General features: G+C 37.3%; 1 protein-coding gene across 3 annotated transcripts in view; it reads left to right on the forward strand.

Annotated features, from left to right (window-relative positions):
* GLI3 (GLI family zinc finger 3) overlaps positions 1-17,106 on the forward strand; it is a 371,021-nt gene that overhangs the window by 224,662 nt on the left and 129,253 nt on the right. For all 3 annotated transcript variants that reach the window (XM_081932570.1, XM_081932572.1, XM_081932571.1), the window contains exon 5: positions 4,737-4,842. In XM_081932570.1, the coding sequence (XP_081788696.1) occupies positions 4,737-4,842 (106 nt within the window). The remainder of the gene's footprint in view (positions 1-4,736; positions 4,843-17,106) is intronic.

Genomic DNA, 17,106 nt, shown 5'->3' on the forward strand with positions numbered 1-17,106 from the left:
TCTGAGGAATGCTATGATATTTGCTTCATTAAGTTACCACATAGGAATGTATTGGAAAAGTCTTCACTAATAATATAAGATTTATATTAGTTGTTTTTATAATCATTGGAGCCTTCTCAAAATTAATATATTTTAATGTAGATTTCTTGAGAAGAAATAGATAAAATAAGATTAATGATGATTTGATGATATTATGGTATTGTCTCTTTAAAATGAAAATTTATTTTTATTGCTGAAGAATTACTGGAGAGTGTATGTATAGTATATTAGAGTAACTTTTAAAAGGTGGCTGATAGATCTGGAATCTCTATAAATTTCTCCCTTTATGTCCTTAAGAGATGATGCACATTATATTACTAATTTATCTGACTCTAAAGGCATAAACTTGTCTACACTTCTCTTTCTCTTCCAAATATCTTTGACTGCCATAGTATAATACAAAGTCTATTCTGGATGTATGAAACTTGCTAAATTCAGTAAGCTTAGCAGGGTATGTACGCTTGGTCAATGAAGCAAAGGGATTTTACAGGACCCAGGGAATTCATCACGTTTTGTTGCAGTGAAATGGGAAAGTTAATCTTAAATGAAGGTAGATTTAAGGTGAGGAAGAAAAAGCAAGGGAAAAGTGAAGAAAGAGGAAAAGGGAAGAGAGCATAAATGTTAAAAAATATTACTAATCTTTCCACTCTTCTCAAAGTGATGGAAAAAACGAGGAAACAGATAATTAAAAACAGAAACATAATGAAATTGAATAGCCTTAATCCAAACAGATACAATAGTAAATATGAGGAAAAGTAATTCACATCCATCAGCAAAAAATTAAATCAATAAAACATTTTTCAGTGTGCATACTATTAAAAAATATTTCTAAGCCATTTGATTATTTCAAAGCAAAGATACTAGCATGTGCGCGCTTGCCAGCTGAGTTCACACTTTTTAAAAGCCATTTTTCGACCTCCCCAGGCTCCAGAGTCTTTATAGGAGCCTGGGGAGGGTGAAAAGAGCCTCCCCTCCCCAGAGGCCCTCCGGAGGCTTCATGAGCTTCCCTGAAGCCTCCGGAGTGCAGAAAACCAGCCCTACAGGCAAACCGGAAGTACGGGAATAGACTTCCGGTTTGCTCGGAGGGTTGTTTTGACTGCTCCGGTGGCTTCAGGGAACCATCCTGAAGGTCCCTCAAGCCTTCGGAGCACTCAAAATGACCCTCCGAGCAAACCGGAAGTCACTTCCGGTTTGCTCGGAGGGTCGTTTTGACTACTCCAGAGGCTTCAGGGAACCATCCTGAAGGTCCCTCAAGCCTCCGGAGGGCTTCCGGGGGGGCGGGCGGGGGAGGATGTTTTTGCCCTCCCCAGGCTCCTATAAAGCTTCTGAAGCCTGGGGAGGGCAAAAAAAAGCATGCAAAAAATGGGGTCGCACCTGTAGTGTGCGCATGCGCACTGGGGGGGTCGCGCATTGCATTATGGGTGCGGCACGCCTGCACACTACCCCCTGCGCTCCCCCCACTTATGGCACGTGAGCCAAAAAAGGTTCGCCATCGCTGTCCTAAGGAATGGTCAGTTTATCAACTGTATGAAAAAAAGCTGGAACAGAACTTGAATGTTAAGCTCTCTCATTATCTAAATCTAGGCAAAGTCAATAAATACAGAATTCCCACAAGCTTTCCACAGAAACATCTCAACTTTGTAGCATTGAATAACAATGATAATCAGATATTTCTGTACTGCTGAAAATCCCAAAATTGTATCTTGTGGAAGAAAATGGCGTTGAAATATTTTTGTGTGCTATCTAGAAAAGTAGGAAAAAAGTTTTCTCAATTAATAAAAATAACTACAATTGTATCTGCATGGTTCTTATGGTAATAATTAAAAGTACATAAACAATTATAAGCATGAAAATACTTTAGGAGTGTCTAGAAAATATTAATATACATAATAATACTATCTTAACTTGAAATTGGGTGGTATGATCTTACATGTTTTTGAATTTATTTGCTCACTCTCAATAGTTATGTGTTTATTCTGTGAATTAGATTTAACAAGTTTGATTCATATCTCTTACTGGGTTCTACCTTATATTTGATGAAATAAATACATGAATATGGTTTTTGAAATAAAAAACCTCCAACTTAGTTTCTTACTCCTCCCTTTTTATGACCCTCTATCCTTAATTTGGGATAGAATCAAGGTAACAGGATGGAGTTGAGCATTTCCTGGCCGGATGCCCTTCTAGATGCACACCAATACTACAGCAGATATTTTTCTTTGCATTCTAGGAGAGAACCATCTTCCTCTACCTAGGATTAAACTTTCAATCCTCCTAACTGAATGGCCACTACGCCATTCATAACTTACTTTATCACTGTTTGTGTCTTAAATGTTTTTTTTTCCATACTTATTTGATTTATATCCTGCATATAACATAAATTTTATTTTTCATGGTACATGGTTTCAATTTTTTAAGTAACATATTCTTGTATAATTTCTTTTTTTTTCTTTAAAGAAGACAAGACAACACATACAGAACAAGAGCAGGGAGGAGAAAAGAAAAAAAAAACCCAATTTCATCAAACATGTCGTTTGGTTACAAGTTTTTGTGCAGTGGTTTTAACAATTAAGAATAAAGTCTTGTATAATTTCTTAATTGCCAAATTTGTATTCTTTTAGGTTTCTTTTCTTCAGTGTTACTCTGTAATTTGCCAAATTTGTATTCTTTTAGGTTTCTTTTCTTCAGTGTTACTCTGTAATTTTACTCTTTACATTACAATATTATATTTTACTAATATTTCATTGCTTTTTCCTAACTCTTTAAAATCTAATTTTAATTTCTTGAGATGTGCTTATAAAATAGTAGCTGATCCATGTGATGTGACACTACACATGTCTGACAATTTAAAGTAGTACAAAGAGAACGTTAGATAAGAATGTTACATTTGCCATGGCAAAATGATAGAATCATAATCTGTTTCTTAAGCATTTGGCTTAGGTTCATACAAATAAAATTTATGTTGAACCTAGTTAAACTGCTATCTTTGTCATATACTTCTCCAGTCTTGGCAGAACTGAATATCTCGTACAATTCTGCAAGACTATAAAAAGTATATGAAATGAGAAGTGGGAGTCAGAATTCAGTAATAAAGAATATTCTTTGTAAAGATGCTAAATTCAATCCTCGACCTCTTGGCCAAACAAAAATTAGATACTGCATGATATCTATTTTACTAATATCATAGGAAGCTAACAGGTCAAAGTAAACATGACTGGATTGCATGAAAAATAGTCTTATCTGAACATTCTAAATTAAGCCTAGCAGGACCCAAGCAATAATAATAAAAATAATTATAATTACTGAATGTGATCTCCAGTGTTCTGGGATATAATTTATATCCCTGAACAGTAGCTCTCCCTACAATTATCAAAACTGGAGTGATACAAAATTATAAAAAAGTAAACAAATGCACAAATAAGTTCAATTGCATTAGTCATAAACAGGTGATTCTTGCTTAATGATAGTAATTGGGAGTGACAACTCCATCACTAAGTATCACAAGACCATAAAGTGTGATGTCACTTGATTGCACCAATTTACAATGGCACTTGTAGCAGTTTCAGTTATTAAACATATTCTGTATAGTTAATAAGTCCAATAGTTTAGTTTAGTTTAGTTTAGTTTATTAAATTTATAAACCGTCCCCTCTCCCCGAAGGGACTCGCGGCGGTGTACAGACAATAAATATACAATAGACAACAAAGCAAAACAACAAAACCCAGACAAACCAACTTAAACACACAGTCTGTACAATAACCAAACTAACGATAGTTAAAATAGTTCCAATTAAAACCAATTAAAAACCCTAAAATTTAAAAATTTAAAATGCCATCCAGGAAGGTCAGGATTAGATTATACTATATTTCTGATTACAATTACAATTGGGCCAGGCCAGCTAATTTGAACAAGTGGGTCTTGAGTTTCTTACGGAAGTTGGTAAATGGTGATCAATGTTATGTGATCACCATTTACAATCTTCTGCCAGCTTCCCCATTGACTTTATTGCCCCCAAATTTGAAACTGGCAGTGAAGGTTATGAATAGTGATCATGTGATCATTGAATATTGTGATTCTTAATAGCAATAGCATTTAGATTTATATACTTTGGGTCGGTAAACTTGATTGATGCTTGATTCGTGATTGTAAGGATGCTGTTATAGCCACAACTTAGAGCATCGGTCATAAGTGAGCTCAATTTCAAACCTTTATTGTCTGAGTACAACATATGTACAATGAGATTGGCTGAGTCTCCCTTCATGCAACCCCCTAACACGCTACAATTCACAGTGAAAGACAAAAAATCCCTAGCCCAGTGAATCCTATTAACAAACACTAGTCCTATTGCACCATGTGAACTTATTGTTCGTCACGCCAGCCCTGAAAGTCAATCAAAGTATGTTGTTGTAGAGTTATTTTTCATTCAGGAATCTGACAGCCCACTGCTCCTTCAACAGTGTCATAATGTTTGCCGAACAAATGGTTATTAACCAAGGATTACTTATAAATACAAAAGTTTGTTTTTAATGCAACATGTATTGCATTAAATAAATAAATGCTGCATTAAAAGAATCGAATGTTTAATAAATATAAACATATTTACATTACATTTTATAAACAACAGTAAAAAAATAAATATTTTTAATATTCTACATTTAAAATTTAAAATAATGAGATCTGTACTTTATCTTTTTCAGATCCACCTCATCTTTTCCCAACTTTCCACCCTCCAGTACCAATTGACACAAGGCATCACGAGGGACGTTATCATTATGATCCATCTCCCATTCCTCCACTACATGTGTAAGTATGAATATTTTTAAAAATATCATATTTGCTTCTTCTGAGAGTCTGTGGAAATGTATCTGCCAGCAAATACAGGCATAATAACAAAATAATTTTATTGCCTTTTTTTGATGCTATGGATGGCAGAATTAGGTGGAAACTGAATCCAAGTAAGACAAAATTTCCTGGCTTCATGTTCCCACTAGTAACTTCTCAACAGGCAGGCACTACCTGTAAAGATTGACACTGTGGTTTGGAAGCCTGTCTGGATTCACACTTTTTCTGGAACAGCAAGTGAAACTAAGCCCAGAGAGGCCAATGGTCAGGTTTGTTTGATGTACTACTTGCAGCTTCCCCTGGGCCAGAAGAATCTGATTATACAATCCATGTCCTTCAGAAGCGGGTTGCTACCAGTTCGTACTGGTTCAGGTGAAACGGTAGTGGAAATTGCAACTAAGTCGAACCGGTATGGACGGCAGGCTTGCCATGCCCCTGAACTGGTTCCCCAGTTGCCACAACACTTTTTTTTACATTTTTAATATTCTGTGCATGCACAGACCTATTTTCAGACAACTGTGCAAATCACCCATGCACCGAACTGGCAGTAAACCCACCCCTGATGTCCATGTTACCATCCAATTAGACTATTGTGATGTGATTTAATGAATTACTCTTAAAGACTATTTGGAAACTGCAATGAATACAGCAGTCCACATGCTTATTAGGTCTCACTGTTGAAAGCGTATGACACCAATTATGTGGGTTCTGCATTGAATCCTGTTTTATTTCCTGGTACAATTTTAAATACTAGTTTTGATCAATAAGGTGCTTGTCATTGGGATACTTCAGGGCTGTGCGTTCCAACCAGCATCAGCCCAAACTATTAGAACATCCAAAAAGGAAGTATTATAATACAGTTATTCTCGGGTTACGAGTGTTCCCTTAGTGGATGTTTAAAGTTAAGCGATAAGCAGCCCTAGCACGGTGATGGCGAACCTATGGCACATGTGCCACAGGTAACACACAGAGCCTTCTCTGCTGGCACGTGAGCTGTCAGCCCCGCTCAGCTATACTACACATGCACGCACATGCTGGCCAGCTGATTTTCGGGTCTGCTGCTCATACACGGGAGTGGGGCGCAGGCACAAGGGATCACACATGCATGCATAGGGAGTGGGAACGTTTGGAGAGTGTGGTGTCTCCCCTGCCTCTTTTTTGGTCCCAAGAGGCTTCAGGAAGGCCTGCTAGATCCAAAATTCTAGGAATGTGAGGGGGGACGCGCATGCATGCACGAGGGGAGTGGGAGGGGTCACAGGCGCATGTTCACAAGGAGGAGCATGCGGGGGTGTCACACGTGCATTGCATTATGGGTGTGGGCATGTGCACATTTTCAGCATGTGACAACAAAATGGTTAGCCATCACTGCCCTAGCATTTACAAACAAGTCCTGAAATTATTAACATTCCAACACCATGGCAGTTGTTCGCCCTTACAAATGACTGCATTATTGTGGCCTTCCAGCAGAGCTGGCAGCAGATTCATGAGGAAGAACTTTAGCCAGTTCTGGTCCCTAGGGGAGACTCTGATGGATGCTCAGCATCAGACACAAAGATAGAGCCAGGGCCCTCTGGTATTTTCCAGGCACCGGAGAGGCAGCTGCCTTTGGAGTCAGAGATGAGTGAGGAGGAGGAACAGCTGGAGCCTGTTTCAGATGCGCTTATACACAGAGCAGATAGAAAAGGTGAACAATGGAGGACAATGAGTCAGCTTCGGAAGCAAAGCAAATGTGGATGCTGAATGGCCCCTCTCTGGTTGGGAAATAAATAGGAGGAAGAGGGAGGGGTGGTTGAAGCAAACAACAGTTTACATTTCTAAAAAGTTTGCTCCATGTGTGTTTCGAAGGACTATTGCCTCAGTTAACTCTTTTTCGGACTCTTGCCTGGACTTTCTGTTGGTGAATGCAGTTAATACCCAGTGTGTTAAAGAGGGGTTTTTCTTTGCAGGGAGTCTGTTTCTTGCTTCTGTAAAAGCCGGGACTGAACAAGCAAAGGCTCTGCAGTATTCACCCTGCCTATCTCCATCCCACCCCCTGGTTCTTCATAGGCACTCAGCCTGTGGAGACTCACCTTGCGAAGATCTCTCTCTCTCACATTTTCTTTGCCTACATTATTGCTTCATGCTTTCGTAGAGAACAGGCCTAACATAGTGCAAAATTATGCAAGATCAGTAGCACAGTTGTACTAGTTTTTCTTTTTCTTTCTTTTTTCATTTCCTATAGTTTTGCACCAGTGAGGCTAAAACCAATTTCGTTATACTTATGTTGTACAATGTCAATAAAGACTATACTATAATATGCTCTCCCACTTTAGGCCTCTATCATCTGCAAATTGAAACCTAGATGTTTGCAAATGGAGGGAAGGCTTCGGTTCTTCAGCCTTCCCTCTATTTGCCATTACCTTGCCAAAGCCTGCAGGGAGATTGCATCCCTATAGGCTTCAGCAGCCCTTTGCAAAAAGTCTTTGTCAGCACCAGCGAAGTTTGGGAGGGGTGGATGCCTCCCTCCAAAGCTCTGTTCCTGCCAGCAGAGGCTTTTTGCAAAGGGCTGACGAAGCCTACAGGGACACAATCCTCAAGCGCATTGCCGGTGAGAAGGGGAGTGCGGGGGTGCGCGCATGGCCCTACGCGCCTGGGTTTTTTTTGTTTTTTTTTACCACCGAAGCTATTCTTAAGCAGTTCAGCGGCAAGGAAGGAGGTCCGGATGTACGTGTGCGGCCCTCCGTACCTCCTTTTTCCTCTCCAAAGCCAGCCCAAAGTGGTTCAGCGACGAGGAAGGAGGCCCAGAATGGTGCATGCGAACCTCTGTGCCTCCTTTTTAGTCACAGAGCAGTCCTCAAGCAGTTCAGAAGCAAGAAAGGAGCCTGGAATGGCCTTCCTTGCTGCTGAATCACTTGAGGATGGCTGTAAGGGCAGATGAATTTAACAACTGTCAGATGATTCTAACTCAATAAGCAAGGAAGGATCAAAATGTAATAATAGAAATAGTTGAAAGGCATTTAAGATAGATGAAGCCAATCTATCCCAATAGTATATCCTGTACCAAACAGGATGCTTCTTGATGGCAAGAAAAAGCAGAAAATAGGGACTTTATTCTTTTTAAGGATTAGAGGATTGATAGCCATTATGTTTAAAAATATAGATCTTTGCAGAGTAGCACACATGCAAGGCAACCATAATATTCAAATAAAAAATGAAGCTATACCCAAGTATATGTTAACGTGATTAATGAAAGTATGGAAAAGTTTTCATATTAGTGCATACATGTTTGTCCCCCAATTTTAAGTTGCACATATGATATTGCCCCAATATTGACAATACAATGCCCTCCATTGTGCTAATCTACTTATTTTTATTCTATTGTCTTTGTTGGTATGGAATAGTTTTTACATCAGTGACAAACATTTAAAATAACTTCCATCCTCTGGCTTTCCCGCCCCCCCCCCCCTTACATTTTTACACAGTGCATATCCTATGTGGCATTTCAGTTATATTGACCATTAGGACTCACCACAGGTGACCGGTTTCATCCTTACCAAACTCCTCAGATGTGGATAGGGACATGCTATTCTATGGGTTTGGAAAGCTCTAAAGGTAATTGTGCATATGAGCCTATACACTTTAAATGATTATATACAGTGCATTAGGTGTAGGAGCTATTCATATTCTGGCATTCAATGGGAATGAGGAAGAAGTATTTAGAAACTCTCAGAATGGTATAGCGTTTCACTTCCCTTAAGTTCTCAAAGCATAGACTATAAATACCATCCTGATAGCATTAAGTACAGATGTAGAGCATCTGCCCAAACATTCCTCAGTTTATTTCCTATTACAAAGGTATGTGGCTGGACTTCCGGTGGTGATGTTGAGATGAGTATGGGGAAGAAATCAGGGCTCTGACTTCTCAATCTACACTGCGGGGATACGCTGATCTTGGAGAGAGACACGGAGGAGTAGGGAAATCCTAGGAATAATGAGGCGGAGGACGAGGTCTGCTTTGTTACAATGGCGGACCTGAAGTCTCGACAAGCTATCCAAAAGGGGAAGGAAAAATTTAATCAACTTCTTGTGGCATCAAGAGGATTAATGGATTGGCTTGCGAGTGAAAACAGCGGTGAGCGTTGGCAGAAAAGGAGGATCACAGAGAAGAACGGGCAAAGCAGTGAGTCTCTAGAAAGCCCTATAAAAGAGTGCCAACTTAGCAGAGGCGAGAGCAGCTTTTAGAGACAAAAGACTGGCCCAAAAGAACTAACTGGTGTAAGTGAGCGATCGGGAGGGGAGACAACAAGAAAGAACACGAACTGACTCTAAGACATACAGACTCAAGTGGAAAGAAACCGAGAGGGATGACTTGGAGAACTGTGGTGTGCTTGGGGGTGACGGCTGGTGGCTAGCAGGGGAAAAAAAGAGGACAGCGAAACAGTAGGGGAAGAGGGTGATGCAACAGCTGTGTCGAAACTACCCAGAACTGTTTAGAGCAGAAGACAATTTTGCAAAGACTGAACAGAAAATTAATTCAACCCAGAACTTAAAAAAAAAGTAAAAGAAAAGGTGTTGAATGAATTGACTGCATTAATAGTTTGGTGAAATACTTATTGGAAGATATACATAAGAAAATTTTGTAGGTTATGATAAATAGAATTTAAACAATTAAGTTACAATTATATACAATATTTATATATATTTACAATACCGTAAACAAGTATTTGAATTAATCACATTAAGGATATAATGAAATAATTGCACTTTTAAGATATAGCACTGTTGGTATAAATAAATTACAATCGAGATATTAAAAAGATGTAAAAGAATATGGAATATACACAGAATAACAACAAATAGATAAAATTTTAATTGTCCCAGAAAATAAATTCATAACGAAAATCTACAAATATTTATTAGAAGTAACATTGGAAGAAGTAGTTAAAGGTTGCATGATAGCATGGGCTATCATGGCCAAAAAATTTGGACATAATATAGATTTAGTGGATTGGGAAAGGATTTGGAACGTAAATTATAAACTAATACAATCAGTAGCACTCAAAGAAAACATGTATAAAATGTTCTATCGTTGGCATTTACTACCAATAAATTGGACAAAATGTACCCGGACATGAATCCGACTTGCACTGGAAGTGCAAAAAAACACAAGAGACTTTCTATCATATATGGTGGACCTGCCCGAAACTCAAAAATATTGGATGAAAATTTGGAAATGGGTACAACAAATTACAGAGGAACAAATAGAATCTGAACTCTTTCTGCTGGGAATAACCAAGGGGAAATATAGAAAGAAAATTAAATACATACTAATACACCTTCTGACTACAGCTAGAATAGAGTTTGCCCAATTCTGGAAACAAAGTAATATTCCCCCAGACGAATTAGTGATTCAGAAAAGTTTGGATTGTGCAGAAATGGACAAGTTAACATTAAAATTAAAGGACAAAGAAGAGTCTGAATATTATGGAATTTGGGATAATTGGTACAAATGGTTGCAAAACAGGAATAAAATTAATTCAGCCGAGAAACAATAGAGATAGGTTTAGAACTATAGATAAAGGTATATAAATATAGAAGCAAAATAAGATTGATATGTACAGGTATGATGACATAACAACATTGATGTAATGATTGTAAGATGTTATGGAAGGAAAAAAAACAATAAAAATCTGCTCTAAAAATACCCCAAAGGTATGTGGCTGGATGAAACAAGATTTGTTCAAGCTTCATAACAATTAAGTGAAATTCATATTTACACAACCCAAAACAATTAATGGTGACGTTGACTTTGAACTTTAGTAAAATCTTGATCTTATACCCTTTTTAACAAAGGAAATACGATAGCATTCACTTTAGCATTGTTATAAATAAAACATTCATCAGGCTAAAAAAAAAAGGAGGAAAAGGGGAGGGGGACAGTGTATTACAGAGGCAATGAAGCAGGAAGTACCTCTTCTCAAAACTATGTACAATTTGTAAAATGTATTATATTTCCTGGTATAGTGAAAGGGCAAAATTTACTGTTAACATTGTAATTTATTCTGTGTGTTTACTGAAGCAAAGTGTCATTGCTTTTTGAAATACTATAATGAACAGCTATAAAATAGGTCCCCAAATATTTTTTCAATTTATTTTCTATTCTTTTTTCTCTATTATGTAATTTCATAAAAACTCAGTTAAAAATATTGAAGTTTCCAATAATCTATCAACCCACATGAGACCAAGATGAAAATGTTTTGAAAAGGGGATAAATTACCTGGTTAATGGTAATGACACATAGTAAATGAAATATGTAATACTTTATATTGAGGTAAATATTAGCTCATATGTATGTATGTATGTATGTATGTATGTATGTATGTATGTATGTATATACGTACATACATATACAGGTGAAACTCAAAAAATTAGAATATCGTGCAAAAGTTCATTTATTTCAGTAATGCAATTTAAAAGATGAAACTAATATATGAGATAGACTCATTACATGCAAAGCAAGAAAGTTCAAGCCGTGATTTGTCATAATTGTGATGATTATGGCTTACAGTTCATGAAAACTCCAAATCCACAATCTCAGAAAATTAGAATATTGTGAAAAGGTGCAATATTCTAGGCTCAAAGTATCCCACTCTAATGAGCTAATTAAACCATAACACCTGCAAAGGTTTGCTGAGCCTTTAAATGGTCTCTCAGTCTTGTTCAGTAGGAATCACAATCATGGGAAAGACTGCTGACCTGACAGTTGGGCAGAAAATCATCATTGATACCCTCCAGAAGGAGGGAAAGCCTCAAAAGGTAATTGCAAAAGAAGTTGGATGTTCCCAAAGTGCTGTATCAAAGCACATTAATAGAAAGTTATGTGAAAGGGAAAACTGTGGAAGAAAAAGGTGCACAAGCAGCAGGGATGACCACAGCTGGAGAGGATTGTCAGAAAAAGGTCATTCAAAAGTGTTGGGGACTTTTACAAGGAATGGACTGAGGCTGGAGTCAGAAGCGTCTTACCTGGGCTAAAAAAAAACAGACCTGGTCTGTTGCTCAGTGGTCCAAAGTCCTCTTTTCTGATGAGAGCAACTTTTGTATCACATTTGGAAACCAAGGACCCAGAGAATGGAGGAAGAATGGAGAGGTACACACTGCAAGATGCTTGAAGTCCAGTGTAAAGTTTCCTCAGTCTGTATTGATTTGGGGAGCCATGTCATCTGCTGGTGTTGGTCCACTGTGCTTCATTAAGTCTAGGGTCAACGCAGCCGTCTACCAGGAGATTTTGGAGCACTTCATGCTTCCTTCCGCAGACAAGCTTTATGGGGATGCTGACTTCATTTTTCAGCAGGACTTGGCACCTGCCCACACTGCCAAAAGCACCAAAACCTGGTTCAACGACCGTAGGATTACTGTGCTTGATTGGCCTGCAAACTTGCCTGACCTTGGCATTGCCAAGAGAAAGATGAGAGACATGAGACCGAACAATGCAGAAGAGTTGAAGGTAGCTATTGAAGCATCCTGGTCTTCCATAACACCTCAGCAGTGCCACAGACTGATAGCTTCCATGCCACGCCGCATTGAGGCATTAATCGCTGCAAAAGGAGCCCAAATCAAGTACTGAGATACTTATATTTTTCAGAGGTCCGATATTGTTCTATGTACAACCCTTGTTTTATTGATTGCATGTAATATTCTAATTTTCTGAGATTGTGGATTTGGGGTTTTCATGAGCTGTAAGCCATAATCATCACAATTATGACAAATCACGGTTTGAACTATCTTGCTTTGCATGTAATGAGTCTATCTCATATATTAGTTTCACCTTTTAAGTTGCATTACTGAAATAAATGAACTTTTGCACGATATTCTAATTTTTCGAGTTTCACCTCTGTGTGTGTTTGTGTGTGTGTGTGTGTGTGTATAATTAAAAAATGGGGGAAATTAATGTTAAGTATCTTGAACTGTAAAACTGAAGAAAAAAAGGCTATTATAAGCCATAAAAAGCCAAATTCACAGAGGAAGTTGAGCCTTTTACTAAAAAACATATGTACATTTAATAATCTCTAATAATCCCTCACTCAGTCTGTGAAAATAAAAGAACCGAAGTGCAAGTAATACTTTGAACGCTAATGCCAGTTGTTTAGATGGTAGATTGCTTCTCCATGGCTATTAGTTACAGCTGTGTAATTACATACATGGTGAAGGGAAAATGATGTTGTTTTAAAACAAGTATGTGTAGAATTAATTGATATTAACACTCCTAACTATATGACCAAGTTGCACACACAATATTTTATCAGCAGTTATTTTGCTTTAGTCTCTTGTTAACGAAACAGCAATTTCAGAAGAAATTAGCCTTCAGGCTAGCAATCAATCTGGGTTGCAGTCATCCATAAGTATGAGTATTAAAAACAAAAGTAAATGTGTTTCTCTTTCAGAGGGGCGGGGGAGGAGAAGGAGGAAGAAGAAGGAGAAGGAAATTTTCATGTTAGTTGTATTCTTCTATTATTTTTGGGCTGGCACTTAGTCATGCAATAAAATGCATTTCAATGTTTTAAGGTAACCTAACTGAAAGAATTGCTTTTTATTTCAAAGTCATCCAGTCTGTTTTAAAAGATACACATTTCTATAGATTATCTTTAAAAGCATCATGGGAAAGCACAATTGGCTTGATAAATAGCTGTGGGTTTTTTCTGAGTCTGACAGTATAAGCTTAACCAACCATATGCACTTTAGAAATAAGCCTTGATGAATATAGTGAAATGTATTCTATAATAGGATTCTATTTCTATATTCACATACTTGGAAGTAATCTGTTGAATTCAGTGAATGTTGCTTTCTGCATAAACATGAGTAGCATTGGTCTGTCAAGGCTGCATTGGGATGTAATGTCAAGTTAAAGGATTTTTGCTATAGTTCTTGAAATCAACGCACAATGGTTTGATTTGAACATTATACTAACTACAATAGCTAAGACCATATCTCACACTAAAAGAAAATAATTGTATTTGGCATAGCATGATTTGTGATCACAGAGAATTGCAGTCTAATGATTCTAAGTTACGTTTGCAAACAACCTCAGGTGATTTGCTAGACTGTTTTTGTTTCTGCAAAATAATTCAAGTCTTTTTCTAGACTGGACTGAAACATGAAACTTTGCTTTAAATTTTCTTGACTTGTCAAGAAAAAGTTCAGGCTTCTTCCCTTTGTAGAAAGTTAGCATCCACCCCTCTACTAGAAGAATGAAATATTTTTGGAAATATTAAAAAGGCAGAATATTATACTTCCCTGGATGAGAAGTGTTTTAAAAGACAAAGCAGCTTCCTGCAGCTCCCTGCCCCCAACAGATATTTGGCGCACATTAAGACTGGGCCAGCCTGTCTACAAAAAAAAAAAGACCTCAACTCCAGGGTGATGGAATTAAGACATGACTCTTCCAGTATATAATAGAATTAGCCATCTACCCATCTAGCAACAGAACTTACCACATGGTACAACCAAGCCCTTCATTACATCACCCAGCAAGGTTCAATCAAACTCGATTCAGACAAACATGACTCCACATGGAAATCTGAAACCAACATGTCTTTGCCACAGGAACAGGAAGCTCAAGGTCAAAAAGGCCAAGAGGGTACAAATAACACACACACTCCACTCCATGTTGTTAGCTGTCTAGGACTTCAAACCCATGTGGTCCTATTCACCATTAAATCATCCTTCCAAGCAGCCTCCATGTTTCCAGCGCTTTTCTCCCTACTTGGAACTGAACCTAGATGGACATTTCTTGTAACACCTTCATACCAATTTTTTTTACACAATGAGACTTTATGTTTTTTTATGCAAAACAGTTCTCATTGTCTTGTATTAGATGTCAAAATCAAAGCTGTAGTGCTTTACATGTGAAGGGGCAGCCATGTCAATGGCTTCAGATAGGTAAACCAGTAGCCTCATAGAAAATATCTGGGATTTGTTCCATCAGGTGGAACATTTTCAAGCATCTGGGCAATAATAGACTGTCTCACAAACTTCAAATTTAAAACAAACAGTAAAAAAATCCCAATATGGGCTTAAAGAACAGCAGAATTTATGATAATGGTACAATTTTGGGGAAGGCAGCTTTATCTCTCTTTTTTTTTAAGCTGAAAAAGTGAAAATAAAAATGGCTGGTATTAAAAAAAATCTTCCAGATTATCTACTTCCAATTCCATTATATCTCTCTCAAAAAAATTCTGATCCTCTTTGTTTTATTTGATGATTTGTCTGTTCTATCTTTTCCTCTATTCTTTCCACCTTCTCCTCTCTTTCCTGGACTCTTTGGTTTTCATTCATTGCCAGTTGTGTCGTATTTTTTACTTTGTGACTTAATGCCTTTTTAAATCTTTTATCTCTCTTTTGTTCTTTATCATGGTATCCCTAATGCTTTGAAACATCCACACCATTTCTCTTGAAATCTCACTCATTTCCCCCTGAAAAGGCATATTGTTTTAGTTTGATAAGTCCACTTTTAGTCAGGCCACAAACAATATATTCAGTTCCAGTTTTGTTCAATCAGTAATCATAGCTCTTTACATCTCAGGGTTATTAATTAATTCCATTTAAATAGTCCAGACAGTTTCTGCACAACAAAAGTCATTTTACTTAAAATAGTAAATAGTAATTAATTATAGGCCAGTTAGTATCACCACGATCCTTCAAAAAGATGTTGCTTATTTCTTCTGTCAAAATTTTCCTACATTTGTAGGGGTGCAGTATATTCCATTCACCAGTAGATGGCAGCATCAACAAAGGTTGTTTCAAACGTGATAAATTAAAATCCAACTTTTATAAAGACAAAATTAAATACTCGAATTAATTCAAGTACATAGTTCCAGCATATTATTATGCCTTTCCATAACAATGCCTACCCAGTTTAAAATCCAATTTTCTTTGATTAAAAGATCTTTATCTTTTTTCCCCTCAGTTCCTTTCATTCGAGTCTGGGATTTTTCTCTCTATGGTTGTTCACTGCTTTAAAAAATATAATTCTAAGAGTTTTTCTTCTCTGAATTTTCTTCTTTTTTCCTTTAAATTTAGGGACTAAATGCAAAAAAAAAAGAGAATCTTCTCACCCAGCTCCAATTACTGTTCACTAACTCTGCTCCAGCACCAGTCTTAAGTGTTCTTTGGTTGCCCCAGCTTTGTGGCAGCCATGTTTAGGCTGCTTCTTCTCATTGTGGCTGAGAGGGAAAGAAAAACCCCAGGTCAGGCAGGAGAGTTGCAACTCTGTGACCATGCAGGGCACCCCTCTTTGCTTCACCTCCCCTACAGGGAGGCTTTGGCTCCTCACGGAGCCCACTAATGGTGGGATTTGGCACAGGAGCACGGAGACCTGCTCCTCGTGTCTGATCTTGCAGCAACGTCAACCAGGAGAATTGAAACCAGAAGTTTTTGAAAGGGAGATAGGAATATGGGTGGATACTCTGGAGATATGGCAGCTTAGGAGGATAGAGAGAGGAAAAATATCTAGAAGATACAGATGTTGACAGAGACAAAGATCCAAGAGAGGAGTATGGGAGGAAAGCCAAAAAGCGAATAAGAATTGAAGTATTAAAACAGGCAAGGGATGATGGATACAATAGTTATTTTTCCCTTTCTTTCTTTCTTTCTTTCTTTCTTTCTTTCTTTCTTTCTTTCTTCCTTTCTTCCTTTCTTCCTTTCTTCCTTTCTTCCTTTTTCTAATATAATGATGGCCTGATTAAAAACTAGAAATAGAGGTAGAAATAAGAATATACATCTTTCTATAAAAGGCTATGTATTAACATAAATATGTGTTTTAATATTAGGGTTTGTAAGAGTGACCTGACTAGAAGCCAGAAATAAGAATTAGGGGGGATACTAGTAGTTATAATTTCTATATAAATTGAAAATAAATAATAATTAGATGGAAAGCTGAGAGGTTGAAAGATGATATTACTATGTATGTTTAAGAAGATCATTGACATAAGAATGGGACATTAAAATATTGAATAACTACTTCAAAATAATAAAGTATATTAATATTAGGATTACATAAGTTTGATTAATGTAATAATTGACTCTTGTTATTTGTATTACCATAACCAGAGGCCACATTGTTCATATCTTGATATTGATATATGTTTAAAAATAAAAACCCAATAAACCTTGAAAAAAATCGCTGGCATTATAAATGGGTAATTCTATGACCAGCCCCTCTATTGATGACATTGATAGAGCAGATTGATC

This window comes from Natrix helvetica, assembly GCF_964273705.1.
Source record: "Natrix helvetica genome assembly, chromosome: Z".
NCBI classification, from domain to species: Eukaryota; Metazoa; Chordata; class Lepidosauria; order Squamata; family Natricidae; genus Natrix; species Natrix helvetica.